At 34.2% G+C, this 18585-nt stretch overlaps 1 protein-coding gene and 1 long non-coding RNA gene across 2 annotated transcripts in view; one reads left to right on the plus strand and one right to left on the minus strand.

Annotated features, from left to right (window-relative positions):
* Window positions 1-345: 345 nt before the first annotated feature.
* Window positions 346-4137, minus strand: LOC126880204 (uncharacterized). The gene is made up of 3 exons (XR_007696480.1): window positions 3936-4137; window positions 3581-3836; window positions 346-2974 (listed from the first exon to the last, which is right to left on the minus strand). It is a non-coding gene; the product is annotated as an uncharacterized LOC126880204 (long non-coding RNA).
* Window positions 4138-11144: 7007 nt separating this feature from the next.
* LOC114327509 (transcription factor IIIB 90 kDa subunit) overlaps window positions 11145-18585 on the plus strand; it is a 36865-nt gene continuing 29424 nt past the window's right edge. Inside the window, exon 1 of the mRNA XM_028276152.2 lies at window positions 11145-12145. Within this exon, the coding sequence (XP_028131953.1) occupies window positions 11577-12145 (569 nt within the window). The 5' untranslated portion in view covers window positions 11145-11576. The remainder of the gene's footprint in view (window positions 12146-18585) is intronic.

The raw sequence follows: 18585 nt of genomic DNA on the forward strand, positions 1-18585 counted from the left end.
TGAGTTTATACATTTTAAAGGTGAGTAATACAGTTTGTATTTTGTATTTAAAAACTGTATTACTACCCTTAAAATGTATAGACTCACCATCATCACAATATTAAAACTTTTTCTTTGACTTCTCAAAAACAAACCATGTGACGTTTACAACGTTATTCGGCAGGCCCATTCAATTATTCGTATGGGCATTGTTAGTATTGCAATTTTTCCATTTAAGTAAAACCAAATGGAAGGCTTGTTAAAATGCATAGAATTACAATATCCTCAATGCAACATATATAACATACATAGAATTTTCACTTTTTATATTATAAGTATTTACTGTGTTAAAAGTGAAACAACATATAAACTAATAAATCATTTATTAACAAATTAAACATTTAAGTCACAATGTAATAACAAACTTAAGTTTAAACCATTTAAGTTATATAATATATATAATTATTATAATTATACCACACACTTTAAAGGTACGATTCCGACAACGACTGCAGATGGCAGTTACAGTAGTCACCATGACAGACGTCATTATTTTGCACTAATAATTTGCATAATTATTAGCAACTGATGTTCTTCCAGACAGCAGTTGCAGTCAGATGTCGGAATCAGTCTCATACAGATAAATAGTGCAAAGTAGTAACGTCCATAACGCCGAGAGCTGCAACTGATGTTTGCAGTTGCTGTCTGCAGTCGTTATCGGAATCGTACCTTTAGTCAAAAATGAATACATACAAATAAGACCCAATATATTGAATTTCAATGAAAACTATCTGCTTTATATTTATAAATTTTAAAGAAGACGATTGAATGATAAAAATTAGGACAAAACTATAATAGTCTGTGTTCTCACATATATTTCCATACTCTTATAATCCTCAAAATGATTTCAAATAATTATTACAAATTTTTGCATACAAAAAGATCCACAGACCCCTGAAAAATATATTTTTGAAGTTATACTTCTTTACCGGCGATATGAGGGTGAATTGTTATATGTTAAAACCTATGATCCCGGCGCATGCGCTTTATAACTTTGTTTTGATTGGATGTTCAAATGACATGTCAAAAATTATTCAATATGGCGGCTGTGGCACAGCTGTAGTTAGATTATTTATGGTTGTTGCGTTTTAAAATTTGTGTGAAAAGAAACAACAAACAAAAGTTAGTTAATAGTTATACTGCCTTTTTAAATAGTTTTCATATACCTATATTTTTGGACTTTTGGACAAGGAAAACTCATTCTAATTTGGTAACTAGTTTTTATTATAATCATATTGTAATTATACATTTGGATTAGGTTGAAATACAGTAGAGCGTCGATTATCCGAACTAATTGGGGGACATAGGTGTTCGGAAAACCGATTTGTTCGGATAATCGAACTACAATATATTGATACATATTTATAGTCATACATATTTATCCACAAGTGAATAAAAGCCATATTTATATACCTACATATTTATTTATACCTTGATAATGACAACTAGCAACTAAACAAAAAAGTGCAGTCTTTGCAACAACATAATTATTTTTGGATACAATATTGAAGAAAATTGAAGATATTTTAAGCGTCAATTACTAACGCTTGCTCGGTATTCGAGTGCGGGACGCGGGAATCGATAGTTCGAATAAGCGGTCGTTCGGTTGATCGACGTTCGGATAATCGACGCCCTACTATACATTTATTTTCTCAAGAATGGCGATTTTAGAGAGAAATCCCAAATTAGGTCCGATTTTTATTTTTAAATTATGATTTTTTGGCGTAGATTTATTTATCTAGTAGGTATGTAATGCTTTGATTTACATACTTAATTTGATTACCAACAAAAGTTCTACCAATATTCATCTAATATATTGTTTTCTTACTGTTTTGTTATATTTTAATATTTTCTTCCACAAAATTTAAACTACATAATTTAATTATATTCAAAACAACTGTCAAAGAGAAAAACGTTCAGTTACCCTATTTTTCCACATGACAAATAATGTGGAATTGGACGAGTGAGTCTAGGCTTCGATTACGAATCAAAGCGCCCCGAAATTCACGGGTTCGATTCCCGATGCAAATTTTTATTTTTTTATGCATTTTATGATTGTAAGTATTTGTTACATAATTTTTTTTTTTCAGAAAATGCGTATTTAAAATTTTCGCCAACAATTATTATCGTTCAGAAATCATTTTTTCTTTGTGGCATTTTTCAATGTGTTTGTGTGCGTTTTATTCTTTTATTTTTTTAAATATTTGGTATTGTCTTAAAAATCACATAATATGTAGTAGAAGTATAACTTCTTACGTGCGTACAAAGTACACACACATTCTTTTTTTGATTAAGGGACTGTAATGACCAAATTAAAATGATAAAAACAATTTACATGTGATATCTGATAATACACACTTAAAAGACTAATAGGGCTTTGTATCGACTGTCATTTGTTTCGAGCATCTGCCATGTGTCACATAATATTAATATATCTACGCCATATGTCTTTGGTGTGTATCATTGGTATATACCAATAACGTATGACATAGATATAATATTAATATTATGTGACACATGACAGAAGCTCGAAACAAATGACTGTGAATGAAAAGCCCTATACATAAATACTCATGATGAAGAAGTACATTATAATTAAAAATGACTAACCATTTTCATATCGCTGCAACATGAAGCCAAAGCCGCCTTATATTTCAGTTCGTTTAGAGAGCGCAACAAGCACTCTGAACGAACAGCTTGAAAACTCATTAGTTTTTCACCAGAGAATATACATAGCTGTAACATCTGTACATGCATTGGGTTCTTCTTCTGTCTTGCTGTGGGCATACTCAGCTGCAAATAAGATTGCTGCAATATGGCTGCAAACTTCACTATTACCGGCAATACACATACAATGTGCATTTGCTATGCCATTGGAACTGGCTATCACCCAAACATCTAGTGGTTTAGCATTAGCTTTTTGGGAATTCTTCACCTAAAAAAATTATTTTATCTTTGTGGGAATGCTTCAACTACAAAAATTTATTTTCATTAGAGTATTTGCGTTCTTTACAATGATTGAGAATATTTTAAAATCAGACATTCATAGATATAATATAATTTTAAAAGATAGAATGCTAAAATGGAATATTTTATAGATAGGTACTAACATTTGTACCTATATTGTTTAATGAGTGTATTAATATTATTTACCACCAACTCTTTCTTGAAAATATCACTTTCTAAACAGTGAGGTCAATCGTGTGGTATGACAAACTGGGGAGTTACATATTTTTCATACTAAATTTGCTGCAAGGGAGATCGGTGTATACGAAGATGTCCCTATTTACTCTTCTGGTAAAAATATGCATGTGCATCCTTTTTTAAACGAGTAGGGATTTTTTCAAATAAATGGCAGTAATAACTCATTTTCAGAGAAATATAGAGTTACACAGTTTACAAATTAGGACGACAATATGTTTGGTTTCATACAGATATATAAACGTAAATAAATCTAATATTTAAAACTCATTTATCCGAAAGACACTAATACTGTTATTCATATATTTTTTAATGGTGAATAAATAAAATAAAGACTTACCTCTCCAACAATAATATAGAAATCATCAAAACATCAAATGTTTCAAAACAAATCCAGTTGTGAAGGCTTTTATGTGTCTGAAGGCTTTTGTATGCTTTCATCTGCTGCTTAAAGTAGTAACTGTGAGACTCTACCAGTCTACCTATAATAGCATTATAACAGTACCTTATTGATGGAATGCACTGTAAAATCCAATTCTGATGACTGAATTGTATATGGATCTAAATCTCCAATTATTTTCAGCTTCAATGAATATCTAAAACAATAAAAGAAATAATGTTATTGCTTGCAAAATTCATCATTATTGATAAATATCAGGGAAAAATGAATAGTAAATAAAAATTGTTTCGCCTACCTTTCTAAAACATCTGCGGAGTTTCCAATAATAATTTCCTTAAATAGTCACTTTCCATTGTGGTAAATTTATAAAATTTACAAATGACAAACAAAAGTTTTAAAAAATACACACAAAACAGCCAACAAAATCCAAATGAATCCAAAATAGGATAAAATACTAGGACAAACAAACGACAACGACGATACAAACATAAAACATAACCACAAAAAAAAACTGTGAGATAACCTTAGTTTTCTTCTTCTTCTCTTCATTTGAATGGCCTTAGCTGCCAGGGCTATCCGGCCAGGATCCGTGAATATAGACTTGAATATTCAAGAGCCGTACCTGAGGTACATCTGGGCTTAAGCTCATAGCTCCTGAATCTGAAATATTAAGAGATAGAAAAAAAAAAAAACTTTGTAATTGTTTATAAGTTCCATAACTAAAGTTCTACTATTAATGGTCTAGTTCTAGTACTACCACGCAAAACCGCACTAAGCACAAAGCACATGCATTGCAAGCAAGCATAAAGTCATAAAGTTTTTAAGCAAGCTACACACGAGTCATTGTTGATGTTAAAAACTTTTGCACTGCGATTAATGTCTTTGAGTTTAAATTTTTAAACAACACATCAGTTAATGTCGGATCACCTTCTAGTTCCCTTCTAAGCAACTGGGACTCTCTTTGGAACCTAGTACATTCCAATAAAACATGTTGTAAAGTTCCTACACTGCCACATAAACACTGGTTTGAATTCACTACCTTCAATCTAAATAAATGTACAGGAACACTACAATGTCCACTTCTCATACGACACATTTGTGTGATTATACCTCTCCCCAGGTTGGGAAATTTTGTAAACCATGCCTTTTTATATGGAACTGTAACTTGTGAGCAATAAGTAATTCCTTTTGCCTGTCCTATTTGTTGGAATCGATTTTCCCAACCGATCCATAGGTTTTCTTTATATTTAATTTGAAAATCTTTAAAGGAGGCCTTTGGTTCTTCACTAATGGGCAGGTTTCTTCCAAGATTCGCAAGATGGTCAGCTCTATCATTCCCAATAATTCCAGTGTGACTTGGAATCCATGCAAATTTAATTTCTCTATGTTGTTCATCAAATTCACATAGTTTTTGTTTTAGTTGGAGAGTTTGTGAGTCTATTGCCGCCTTGTAGCTTGATCTTGTGATTTTTTCTAGAGCACTCTTAGAATCACTACAGATAAGGCACTTTGTAAAATTATTCTGTTGGATTAACTCTAATGCTTTTTTAATGGCAAATACTTCTGCTGAGCAAATTGAATTAGCGGAGGGTAATCTTGCTGTTAACTGTGTTCTCTCGTTAAGGTATATCCCAATACCTACATTACCTTGTTTATCTTTGGATCCATCTGTGAAAATAAGTTTATATTCCGACCAGTTATTGAGGTACCATTCCATAAACTTGGTTTGGTTATTTGCTTCTTTGCCCATATTGACAGTTTCATAAGCCATAGGAGAAATCTGAATATTAAGTGGAAAGGAGTGACAAGGAAATAAGGAGCTATGTGCTACCTCATGAATTTCATGTAAAGTATTCTGGAAAGCAGCCAGTATTGGTGGGAAATATTTTCTTCTCCAAAAACTAAAGTAACCCAGAAAGACATTGTGAAATTGCTCAATTGAGGCATATATTGGGTTGTCATAGGCTACTACTTTTAAAATGAATTTAGATGCTAGCCATATTCTTCTGAGATCTAACGGTGTTTCTCCACACTCTGACAAAATTATATGAACTGGAGAAGACCTCATAAATCCCCCCACCACTCTAAGAGCTCTATACTGAACCTTATCCAATTTTGCAAGTAGAGAACGTGCACAACCTCCCAGAAAAATGGATCCATAGTCAAGATGTGATCTAATGTATGCCTTATATAGAGTGAGTAAAGTTGCAGGATGTGCTCCCCACCAAGTTCGACACAAACAACGAATAATATTGACTCCACTGGAAGCCCTCAATGCCATCTTTTCAATTTGACTTCTCCAAGAAAGGGAACTATCTAGAATAACTCCCAAATGAGAAACTTCTTGTTTCCAATCTAAACGTGTGTTATTCACTGATATTAGTAAATTCGGAATATTATTCCTATTTCTATCAAAAAAAATTGCTTGACTCTTGCTAGATGACAGACACATTCCCATATCATGAAGTTTATTAGAAATACTTTCTACTGTACCATTCAATTTTTCCACAACATCCACCCAGCTGTTGCCGGAGCAATAGAGGGCAACATCGTCTGCATACTGAGTAATTAGAACATCCTCTGGCACACAAAATGAAATTATATTGATGACAATATTAAATAGTACTGGACTCAAAGGGGAACCCTGAGGAAGGCCCACATTGGTAGTTCTTGGTCCTAGCAGATTTAAGGAAATAGGATCACGAACAGACACCAAACGATTAGTCAATAAATGTTTAACCAATTCAATAAGTAACCATGGCAAATTGAGATCTCCCAAAGCGTCCAATAATTGGATGATTGACACTTTATCATATGCAGAAGAAATGTCTAACATAACAGCAGCTGCTGGTTTTCTTTTTGAGATATTCATTGAGATTTCATTGACCAGATGAATTATGTTTTCAGACACCCCTCTACCTTTACGAAAGCCAGTCTGGAAAGGCGATAGGATCATAAAATGTTCTACATACCAATCTAACCTTATTTTTATCATGTTCTCTAAAAGTTTACTAACACACGATGATAAAACGATTGGTCTCCAGCCCGAAAGACAATTTATATTTTTATTGGGTTTGGGAATTAAACACACTGTTTGTGATTTCCATTGAGTGGGAATATGCATTCCCTCCTTTAAACATAAATTGAAAAATTTTAACAGGAACTTGATTGCTGACTCTGGAAGATGTTGCAACATAAAAAATGTTATACCATCCTGGCCCGGCACAGTATCCTTTCGTTCAACCAAAACCAATGAAAGTTCGTTTAAAGTGAAGAGTTCACACTCGATAGTATTAGATTTCACTGGGTGAGACGCAATGTCCTCAAATACAGGTGGAGTCAATGAACAAAGCATTTCCTCCTCTAACGATGAATTACTAGGAGTTCTAACTGAGGCTTTAGTGAAAGCCTTATGGAAACTTCTCACTTTTCTCCACATTACTGATATTGGAGTATCAGGTGAAATTGTGGAACAAAACACAACAAATGATTTTTTCTTTTTGGATTTAAGTTCTTTTTTACAATGTGCCCTAATTTTTTTAAAATTAATGAAGTTTTCTAAAGAAGGTACCTGTTTGAACTTCTTGACTGCCTCCCTCTTTGATTTAATTAAAACTGAACACTCTTCATCCCACCAAGGTAATTGTGGTTTATGGAATCTAACACGCTTTTTCTTAGGGATGAACCTGTTTGCTGCGTCTAATATTAGGTTTTGAAAATCTGTGTAAGACTCATTAGGGATGTTGTTAATGTTAGACTCAATATATTGGTTGAATTGTTCCCAATTGGCTTTTTTCACATTAAAGATACTGCGATCTTGAAGAGGGTCATTTCCTTGGGGACTATTTCTATCCTGCCCGTAACACACTACAAAAGGAAAGTGATCACTTGCTCCTATCTCTGGAAAAACTTCCCAGAGGTAGTCCACAGCCAAACCTGGAGATGCTATAGCTACGTCAGGGACACTGTTTGAGTCAGGCGGTGAGATTCTTGTCGCCTCACCCGTATTGAGAAAACACAAGTTATCCTCCTCCAAAAGATCTGCAAGACGATTGCCGTTCGGATTGTTAGATGATGAACCCCATAAAGAATGTTGGCAATTCTAGTCACCTATGAAGAAAAACGGTTTATCACACATTTGAACCAATTCTCTAAAGATCTCCTTACGAAAACGAACATCTGGTGTCTTATACGATCCTATAATAAAAATTTTTTCAAATTTGATAATGATAGCCTGCCATTTTTCAGGCAAGTGAATATGTGAAATGTCTATCCTATCAGCTGCCAGAGACTGATGAATAAGTACAGCTATTCCACCCCATCCATCAATCCTATCATCCCTATAACAGTAAAAATTGGGAATATGCAAGTGCTGTGAAAATTTCAGATGTGTTTCATTTAGAAGAATGATATTAACATCGTATTCGTTAAGAAACACCATTAGATCTTGCTTATTGTTAAAGAAACCATTAATATTCCAATGCAAAATATTAAATATCATAACTATATATATAATTTGTTACTATTATTATTATTTTTTTTATTTTTAATATAAAAAATAATATATTATATTATCTGTAAGAAATAAATGAAAATTCAGTCAACACTACTTTTACTAAAATTAAATGTATTATGTGACTCATCAAAACCTGCAAAATCCATATTATTATCAGAGGTTAAATCAACGTTTTTTGAAAATACACTATCCTGAGAATGTACACGATTGCTTGTTAATGAGAGTGCAAAACTTGGGACTTGTGATCCCGTATACTTTTGTGAATCATTTAATTTGTTTAAAATCGGTAATCTAGGTAAATTTCTGCTTAGATCCTCATTTAATAGAGCTTTATGCGCCTCTTTGTCATAACTAATGTCTTTAAGAATTACTTTATTTTTCCTTTTAACTGGGACCACATGACTTTGACTCTGGAAATGGGGAGTGGATGATGGGGATTTTTGAAGTGCTTGAGTAAATGCTCTGGGTGAGCTGGATAGTAAAGAAGGAAAATCCCTACTTCTCCTCTGAAACATTCTCGAATTCTCTGGCTTTTCCTTAATTGGGGGAAACAGCTTGGCAGCTTCAAAAAAGGTGAGATCTTGGAAGACCATTACTTCATTTATCTTTTTCTGTCTTTCGAATTCTTTGCAAATTTTATTTGTGGCAAGGTGATCAAGATCGCAGTATAGGCATTTTGGTACAGAAACTGTGCAGCTTTGTACTGTATGTTCATCGGAACATTTCGGGCATCTTGCTTTTCCCCTGCACTGTCTTTGTGAGTGCCCAAATCTTAGGCATTTGAAGCATTGCTGTACAGGAGGGATGTATGGATCTACTGTTACCAAGTTTGAATATATGATTATTTCTTTAGGGGGAGTTCTTACGTCAAAGAGTAGTTGTACAGTTCCTGTTGGAATGTATGTAACGGTCCCACTGCTATCTAAAACTCTTCTGTTAAGTCTTCTGGCCGATATAATTTTCACGTTTTTTTGTAATTTACTGTCGTTAACTATGTTTTCCATTGAAATATTTATACTTACATCTCTAATAATACCCCTTGATGTTAGCATTTTTTGAGGTATATAAGCAAGAAATCCTTTCTCAAGGATTTCTGTACTATTTAGTACCATATTTGCCTGTTTGGAGGTGTTAAAAATTACTCCAATTCTATTCATGCCTTTTCTACTAATTTCTTTAATTCCAGTCGTACCCATTGTATGAAATACTTTCCCAATATCCATAGGATGGATATTTCCTGCTTTTCCCTTGTCACTCTCTATCATAATAAGGAATGGGCCGAAGTCAGTGTCCTTGTATTCAACTTTTCTTCTACTAATATTTTCAATCCTAGATGATAAGTTATTAACTTCTGTTAACATGATCTGATCGTTTTGGAATTTATTTTTTAAAGCACAGAGTTCTTTTTCTATTAAATTAATGTTATTTTTATGTCTCGGGGCTAGCATGTGTATGGAATTTAAAAAAATTTGCGAGTTCAATGAAAGCAAAGCATAGATCCCGCCCCCTTTGTCAGGGGGGCCGGGAGAGTTAGTGTCCATCTCCTAAGCCAGCCTCTACTCTACTATACTACTGCTACTATGATTATATAAAGGCAAAACTTACAGAAAAGTCCTTAGTATTTCTAATTCACTACTAACGTATTATCCCGTTTTAACTTTTAAATTAACTACTAAATTAATGTTCAAACACTAACTAACTATACCTACAGTATAATTACTTAATTTATAACAATTTTAACGCGATGATTTAAGATTTTTCTAAAAAATAAAACTTGACGTCCAACCTTACACTTCACCGTCTTTCAAATTTTCCTCACAAAATCTTCTAAAATCAACCTTAGTTTTGTAACTTTTAAGCTCCAAGCTCCTCCCAATTTTGTGACGTCAGACTTAGGCTGGCTGAAATGAAAACGTCTTTTAAACGTATTTTAACGTCATTAATCTTACGTATTTAAAATCACCTACAAAAGACGTCGATATGACGTAATGTTCAACCACGTGTATATATTCCACCAAATACTGACGTTTCCTCGACGTTGTTGACGTCACTTGGTTGCCTGGGTCCTCGCTACTCTACTCTCCTCAAAACTCTACCCGTGTAAACAAGTCTAAAGCGTTGTTTTGAATCGCGTAAAATTTTTGTAACAGCTCTAGTGGCGCCCCTTAATTGCTGGCGCTTGTGTGCGCCGCACACATTACACACGTGGACGGCGCGATTCTGATCTGAACTGCTCGACATTTTAAACGTAACTGATTGCAAATCAGTCGCGTTGGTGGAAGAAAGAAAAACAATGCGATTCATTCGCGCTAGTTGCATCGCAGTCTAGTTTCATTTGCGTTGCGGCGGTGGACGAAGAGCCTTAATAGTTGCGTGCTATTTCGATCAAACTTCAAAAATACGAATACATAATGAGAAATCGTTACAGATGGTTACAGGGATAATCCACAACACGGATAATCGGGGTTGCATATAAGCCATCTTATGACATTTTTATTTTTAAACGATTTTAGCAAATACAATATAAAAATAATAGTTATTTATGATATAAGTATTAAAAGTACACGTTTAAGGCACGCATGTGAAAGTTTGCAGAATGAGCGATAGCGAGTTCTGCAATTCACATGAGTTCCTTAAAAATGTACTTTTTAAACGTAATTAAAGGACAATCTACAAAAACTTTTACTTGAACTTTACTGACATTCCATTTTTATATTTTTTTGACTTTACATCAAAATTGCGGTCAATACGAATTGCAGTGCCATAAAAATAAAATTTTAAAGCACTAGTGCCTTAAAGTAGCATTTTTAACGGTCGTATGGAGTGCTAAAAATTGCATTTTTAGCACGGTTGTAGAAAAAATATATTTTACAGAATTTGCTCAAAGTAAAAATAAATAAGTATAGTTGTATAACTTATACAATTAAAATATTCAATGTGTCAAAGGTTACTTAATAGAAGAGGAGTCTCGGATCCGGATCAAAACAAATTAAATTTTAGGTTAGATTCCTTCCGTTTGGTTGGAATTTTGGGATTGTGTTATTTTATTAAAACTGTGAATGAATTAGATTCATAAATATGTTCACTCTGGATCACGAGTTTAAACTTTGAAGATGTTTTCTAAATATCACTTGTTGTTTTACATATTGCCAGTTAATAAAAGAATAATAATTTAGATATCTGGTGCAATGTCAATGTGTTAACTCAGAATATGGATATAAATTAGCAATCTTAATCCTTATCCTTATCGAAGATGATTTCTGTAAAGCGCTGACACGGATTATTATTATGTAAAAGGTCAAAAAGGTAACATGTAACATGTTATATTATGCAAATACATTTCAAAGAGTAATAATTTTCTGATCTCTACTGCTTCCAAAGTAAACAATTAAATCTAGGATAATTTATCACTGAGTGAAAATGTCATCTGGACGAAAATGTAAAAATTGTGGAGGCTCTGATATAGAAGTAGACCCAGCCAGAGGGGATGCTGTGTGTACAACATGTGGATCAGTCCTCGAAGACAGTATTATAGTTGCAGAAATTCAATTTGAAGAAGGTGCACATGGTTCTACAAGTGCTATTGGACAGTTTGTTGCTGCTGATTCTAAGGGAGGTGCTACAAAATTTGGAGCCTCTTTTCATGTTGGAGACAGTGTTGAATCTAGGGAAATTACCCTAAAGAAAGCGAGAAATGGCATCACACATTTATGTAACCAATTAAGACTGAATCAACATTGTATAGATACTGCTTGCAGTTTTTTTAAAATGGCCCTATCTAGAAATTTAACAAGAGGTAGAAGAAATACACATGTACATGCTGCTTGTGTTTACTTGACTTGCAGAACTGAAGGAACAGCACATTTACTCATAGATATTAGTGATGTTCTACAAATTTGTTGTTATGAGCTAGGAAGAACATACCTCAGACTCTCTCAAGCATTGTGTATTAATATACCATCTGTAGACCCTTGCCTGTATATTTTAAGGTAAATATTTTTTTATATTACTTCAGCCATTTAGTAATGTATCAGATATGTTTTGTCTAAAGATGTGTATCGTTTTATGTGGCGGCGCAGAATAGTTTAACCCTTTAGTTGACATAATATCTGTGCCTCGGAAGGACACAACACTATGTACATTTTTTTCAACTATGACATTTTTACACACTAATAATCCACTTTTATCATTTTATTTAGAGCAATAGAGCACTAGGTCCTAAACCATTTGCTAATGTAGAGAGTGACCTTTAAAAGAACATCCAAGTTCATTTGTCCCTATTTTGAAAAACAATTTAAAACTGCTCTCCAGTAAAGTTATGAAAATGGACATAGTGTTTTATTCCTCTGAGGTACAGATATTATACCTTAATATATCTACAACAGTTCTGTGGATAAGTATAGTCACACTGATCTCATATGTTTTATGTAATGCCTGCTCTTCACTGTCACTGATGAGTAATTGTGTGATTGTCTATAATAGACACAATCATCTTGAAAGTGTCCCCACAATCGTCCATAATAGTATGTTGAACAATAGAATCCCTTAAGTGCCACCGAAAAACCGACAAACTCAGGATTATAGGTGATCACAGACAATGATGGGCAACTACAGCTGGATATACCCTATAATCATAATCAGTTGTGCTTGTGCTTTATTGCCTGTAATCACTGATTATAAAGAGGGACCATATAGTGAGAGAAAGATGATTGCTTGCTTAGCCCAACAATTTAAAATCAATAATCTTTCTATCATTATTGGCTCCTTAGATTTGCAGTCTTTTATAATATATAATTTCAATAAGTATTTGAATTTATGAATTCAAATATTATGTCATCTTATGCAATAGAAGATCAAGTAGGGGAGACTGGGGCACAGTGATCACATTTTTTCAAAACATAGCTCATCTTTTTTATCAGGTACTATAGATGCAAAATCTCTAATTTACCATCAACTATGGTCTAATAGGCATCATCGAACACAAAAATTAATATCTTGGGTATTTGGATAAAATCGCAGTTTGATCTTTAAAAAATGCAAAATTATATGTCCACTGGTCACAGCACCGGGGTACAATGAGCACATTAATTTTAACTAGAGTTTATTCAGTTAATTACTAAAAAAACAATACAGCAAATGGACTTAAGTCGACACATACTATGTTATTCAATATTTTAAGGTATAAAATTGACATTAAAATGTAATAGTCCTTGTGTTCTCGACATTTTACCTAGTGTTGTTGGATCCGGTAAGGGCAACGTCACTTTTCTGAAGAACGTCTATGTCTTAACTTTCGGGAAACATGTAGGTTGTTGCTTCCTTGCTTGTTAGGAAATTAACGGTGTAATTAGATGTCATAATTTTTTGTACTTTACCATTAAAATACCTGGTTAGATTTGCAGTCTTTTATACATATAATTTCAATATTTGAGTTTATGAAGTCCAATATGATGTCATTTTATGCAATATAAGATCAAGTACATTGGGTAGTGGTTGAACCATTTTCAAGTTCAATTGTAGTAATTTTTTGGGTTTGAGATTTGACTTCACTACAAAAATAATATGTAGGATTATCTCTGGGTCTTCTGAATATTTTAAATAGCAGCTAAACAAATTCGTAAATGTAAAAGTAGTGTAAAAAATACACACTTAATTTTTGATCTTTCACAGGAAGAAAATTGTTTTCTAGTGTAGCACTTTTGAGTGTAGTTGAGTGTAGGCTACACTGGCTAGTGTCAAACGAAAATCAAGGCTGTGTCAGGTGTCAGTAAAGGAATGTTCTAGTATAGTTAACACATTGGCCACCATTTTTTTCTTTTTTTCTCTAAATACTAAACTCTACTGGTTAAATTTCGTACTTCACTTTTAGCTTTGCTCACTCTCTTTTTTAATTTCTTCTCTTATTATTCCAATTTCTTCTGCATAAATTCCTTGTTCTCTTCTAATAATCTTCACATCAAATACTAAATCTTCCAACAATTTCATCACCCTGTTATCTCCTATCTTTACCGGTGTCCTCCCTGCTCCGTTACTTCTTTTAAACGGGTCACTTTCATACTCCTCTTCTTTCCCCCTCCTTCTTTTCCCTTCATCCATTAGTTCATCAGACGAGATTTCAGTAACTTCTCACATGTCCCCTGTACACAAAACTTTTAACACAATAGTGTAAACCGTATCAAAAGCAGTTGTTACTACTTACTGTATCAGTTTTTACACACTCTTATAACCTTTTAATGGGTTGCCGAATATTGTTAACACACTCGCGGGCACGCTTCAGATGTAGGCACATTTTCTTATGAAGTAAGTGACTTCATCTGCAGTCGTGTCAGTAAATGTATTAATTGTAAACACTATAACTAAACTATGTGAATTTCTCAATTTCTTTTTGTTCCGAAACAATAAGGCGATTGCTGCAATTCTTTAATCACTTCCAGATCACTATTCCTCTCTTCGGTGAAAAAGTTCTGTATTAAATACTCAAAATAGCCAGTATTTTTTGAGGTAAATATCTCAGAGCACCAAATACGTCCATTCTGTGTGAATTCTGCCACTGAACTGATGTGATTCATCTTAGGTGTGATCATTAACAGCATCACAATATTGAATCTCAAGTTTGTAGTTTTCTTTCTCTGACTGCTTTCCTCCAAGTCAATCTATTATCATTCAGTTAAAGAAAGGGCATCACAATGAAAAATGTGTATAAAAAGAAAAGGAAGGTATGTGGTGAAAGGACAGAATAACCTGTTGGATAGATCAGCTTCACACAATCCTCATGTTATGATTCATAATTTCCATATAATAATAAATAAAAGCATTGATATGCAAGTTCTTCAGAGCTTAACAAAACAACATGAACTGTTTGCAAGAGAGTTTCGTAGGTCAAACTAAGATTTGAATATTGTAGTTCCATATTCAGAATGTGTGAACAGGGGCAAACTCGGAATGCAAAAATGTAGATAGTGATTTCTTTAATACTAGTCTTCCTAAGTTACTGAGAGTTCTAACAAATCACTAATCTAAGAGATACCTGATATTTAGTCTTATTCAATATTATTTATTTTATGTGTTCCCAATTTTTAAGATATTATTTTTAAATTTGTGTGAAATTTTACTAAATTAGTTTATTTATAAACTTGCTTTTGTAAATTTAAAATGACAATAAAGTGTTATTCATAACAGTATATTATAAAACATAAAATGCTGTATTAGTCATATTATAATAGTGGTTGTCACATTCATTAGTACCCTTGCTGTGCTGGTTTGGTTGGATGGATTAAAAACACATGAGGGAGTAGAAAATATGAGTTAATGGTCCTAACACCAGATATACAGGGTGTAACGAAAATACAGGTCATAAATTAAATCACATATTCTGAGACCAAAAATAGTTTGAATGAACCTAACTTACCTTAGTACAAATATGCACATAAAAAAAGTTACAGCCCTTTGAAGTTACAAAATGAAAATCGAATATATCGAAAACTATTAGAAATTTTTTATTGAAAATAAACGTGTGGCATTCTTATGGCAGGAACATCTTAAAAAAGAATTATAGTGAAATTTGTGCACCCCATAAAAATTTTATGGGGGTTTTGTTTTTTGTTCCCTTAAACCCTCCAAACTTTTGTGTGCGTTCAAATTAAATTATTATTGTGGTACCATTAGTTAAATTCAATATTTCTAAAACTTTTTTGCCTCTTAGTATTTTTTTGATAAGGCAGTTTTTATCGAATTGCGGCTTCTGTTTTAATATGTTTACATAAAAATTTTATGGGGGTTTTGTTCCTTTTAACCCCCCAAATGTTTGTCTATGTTCCAATTAAACTATTACTGCGGTACCATTAGTTAAACACAGTGTTTTTAAAACTTTTTTGCCTCTTTGTATTTTTTCGATATAAGGCACCTTTTATCGAGATGTGGTTTCTTTTTTAATACGGTTCAAAGTATACCTAAAAATGTAAATCATAAATAAATTTTCATATTATTACCAAGTCTCCATAATCGTACTTAGCCATATACAAATATGTGGTGGATTTGACAAATATTCAAAATATCTCGATAAAAACTGACTTCTAAAAAGTACTAGGAGGCAAAAAAGTTTTTAAAATACTGTGTATAATTAATGGTACTATAATAATAATTAAATTGGAACGTAGACAAAAGTTTGGGGGGGGGGGGTTTAAAGGAAGAAAACCCCCATAAAATTTTTATGGGGTGTCCAAATTTCACTATAATTTTTTTTTAAGATACTACTACTAAAAGAATGCCACATGTCTATTTTCAATAATAGATCTCTAATAGTTTTCGATATATTGGAAAAAATCGATTTTCATTTTATAACTTCAAAGGGCTGTAACTTTTTTTATGTGCACATTTGTATTAAAGTAAGTTAGGTTCAATCGAACTATTTTTGGTCCCAAGATATGTGATTAAATTTATGACCTGTATTTTTGTTACACCCTGTATTGATATATAGAAATAGGACAGTAATTGACTAACATACTAAGACATTTTTATATCCATTGGACTTCTCTTTATCATTATCATTAAAATTCCTTATCTAATTCAGCATTCTTGATGGGGTTCCATAGTCTTCAGAGTGAAATCTGCATATAGCCTGCTGCTACTGGATTTTGGAACTGATAGAATATAGCCTGATTGAACCTGCCTTCTGTTTTGGACTCTATATAAATTTCATTTGATATATCGGAAACCTATGTGTACCAAAAATGTACTAAGACTGGCAAAGCCGTTTCCCATTCTTCTCTTTGTACTATTTTAATATTTTTGCTAAAATGACATCCCAGAAATATTCGGCCCTCCACAATTCCTAAACTGGAATCTGCCTTTATTGCTTCGACATTGTTTTAAGAAAACAACCTTTGACCACAAATACTAAATGTGCAGGGGTGTAGCGATGGATCGCCTCCACGTGGTGCACCCTGGGTAACGCCAAATGATCCATCCTCCCAATCCTAAGGTGTAACACCATCGTGCCGACGGGATGCATGGTACAGGGAGTAAAGTGTATCTAAAGCGATGCCCTAGAGAGATGGCGAACTCTGGGGGATTATAGCCTTAGCACGGTAAGGGCGCACTGCCGTGCCTGACAGCATTTCGTCCCAACTCGTGGGAACAAATATGGAGAACGAGATTGAAAAAACAAACACAAAAACGGGAACGGACACAGAGGCGACTTCAGTCGTGGATTCTGTATCTGTCCCAAATACTGAGCCAGAAGTTGTTCCAAGCGGAACAGACTCTGCACAAAGTAGTAAAAAACGCCTTTCTGGAGCTCAAAAAAGAAAGATGACGAAAGAGGCAAAAATGGCTGCTGGGACATGGACCACAGCAAATCCCCATAAAAACAAAACGGGAGTACTGGTAAAACCCGAGGGTAAAAAGAGACCGCGGGAGAATACCATTACCCCCCCGCAACAAAGGGTTGCTAAGAGACCAAGGAGCTCTCATGAGCAGACTAGGTCATACAGCAATGTCACAAAAGTATTCAGGATAGCGGTGGCACACAGACACCATCCGGATACTCAACTAGATCAGGCTCACGCAGACCTGATCATCAACAAACTAAAGCTAGCAGTGGATGAGGCTCCTGTTGGAAGTCAAAATCAACTGCTACAGTTCCATAAAACATCGTTTAGCGCAGGTACTCTGTGGGTAAACTGTGCTAACGAACATACCAAAAAATGGACTACTGAGGTGGTAAGGACTATGGAGGGCCTGTGGGAAGGAGTCAACTTAAATGTGGTCGATCCCAGCCACATGCCCAAACGCCCTATGGTCCTCACCCGCATCCCCGAGAAAGAGGCTGAAGAATCAACAGTCAGAACCCGTTTAGAGAGGCAAAATGAAGACCTTAAGACGGAAGACTGGTTGTTGAAAAATCGGAAGGTCGGAGAGGACATGCAAATCCTCGTATACACGATCGACGAGCTCTCCTATAAAACATTAAAGGCTGCTAATTTCAAGGCGTATTACAGACTTGAAAAGATATCCTTCAAAACCATCAGAGGCATTGATGGCTCCAATCAGAATCCTGCAAGCGAATCTCCAGCACAGTAAGTCAGCTTCGGCAGAACTTACTGTCGCCATGAGAAGGTTTGATGTAGCCTTGATACAAGAACCCTGGGTTTACAAGGGAAAAATAAGAGGTCTATCGGGTATTGGTGGAGAGCTTATATATAGCCGATCTGCCGATGTCCCGAGAACTTGCATAATAGTCAAACGAAACATCAAAACACTGCCGTTGTTAAATCACTGTTCCAGGGATTTAACCACGGTAAAGATGAAGATCATGGATGGAGGAGGGGTGAAGCAGATAGTTTTCGGATCAGCATACCTCCCATATGATGATCCCGAACAACCACCATCAAGGGAATTGGAGCAGCTAGTGAGAGATTGCAGGAAAAAT

Source organism: Diabrotica virgifera, chromosome 2 (genome assembly GCF_917563875.1).
Source record: "Diabrotica virgifera virgifera chromosome 2, PGI_DIABVI_V3a".
Taxonomy (NCBI): domain Eukaryota; kingdom Metazoa; phylum Arthropoda; class Insecta; order Coleoptera; family Chrysomelidae; genus Diabrotica; species Diabrotica virgifera.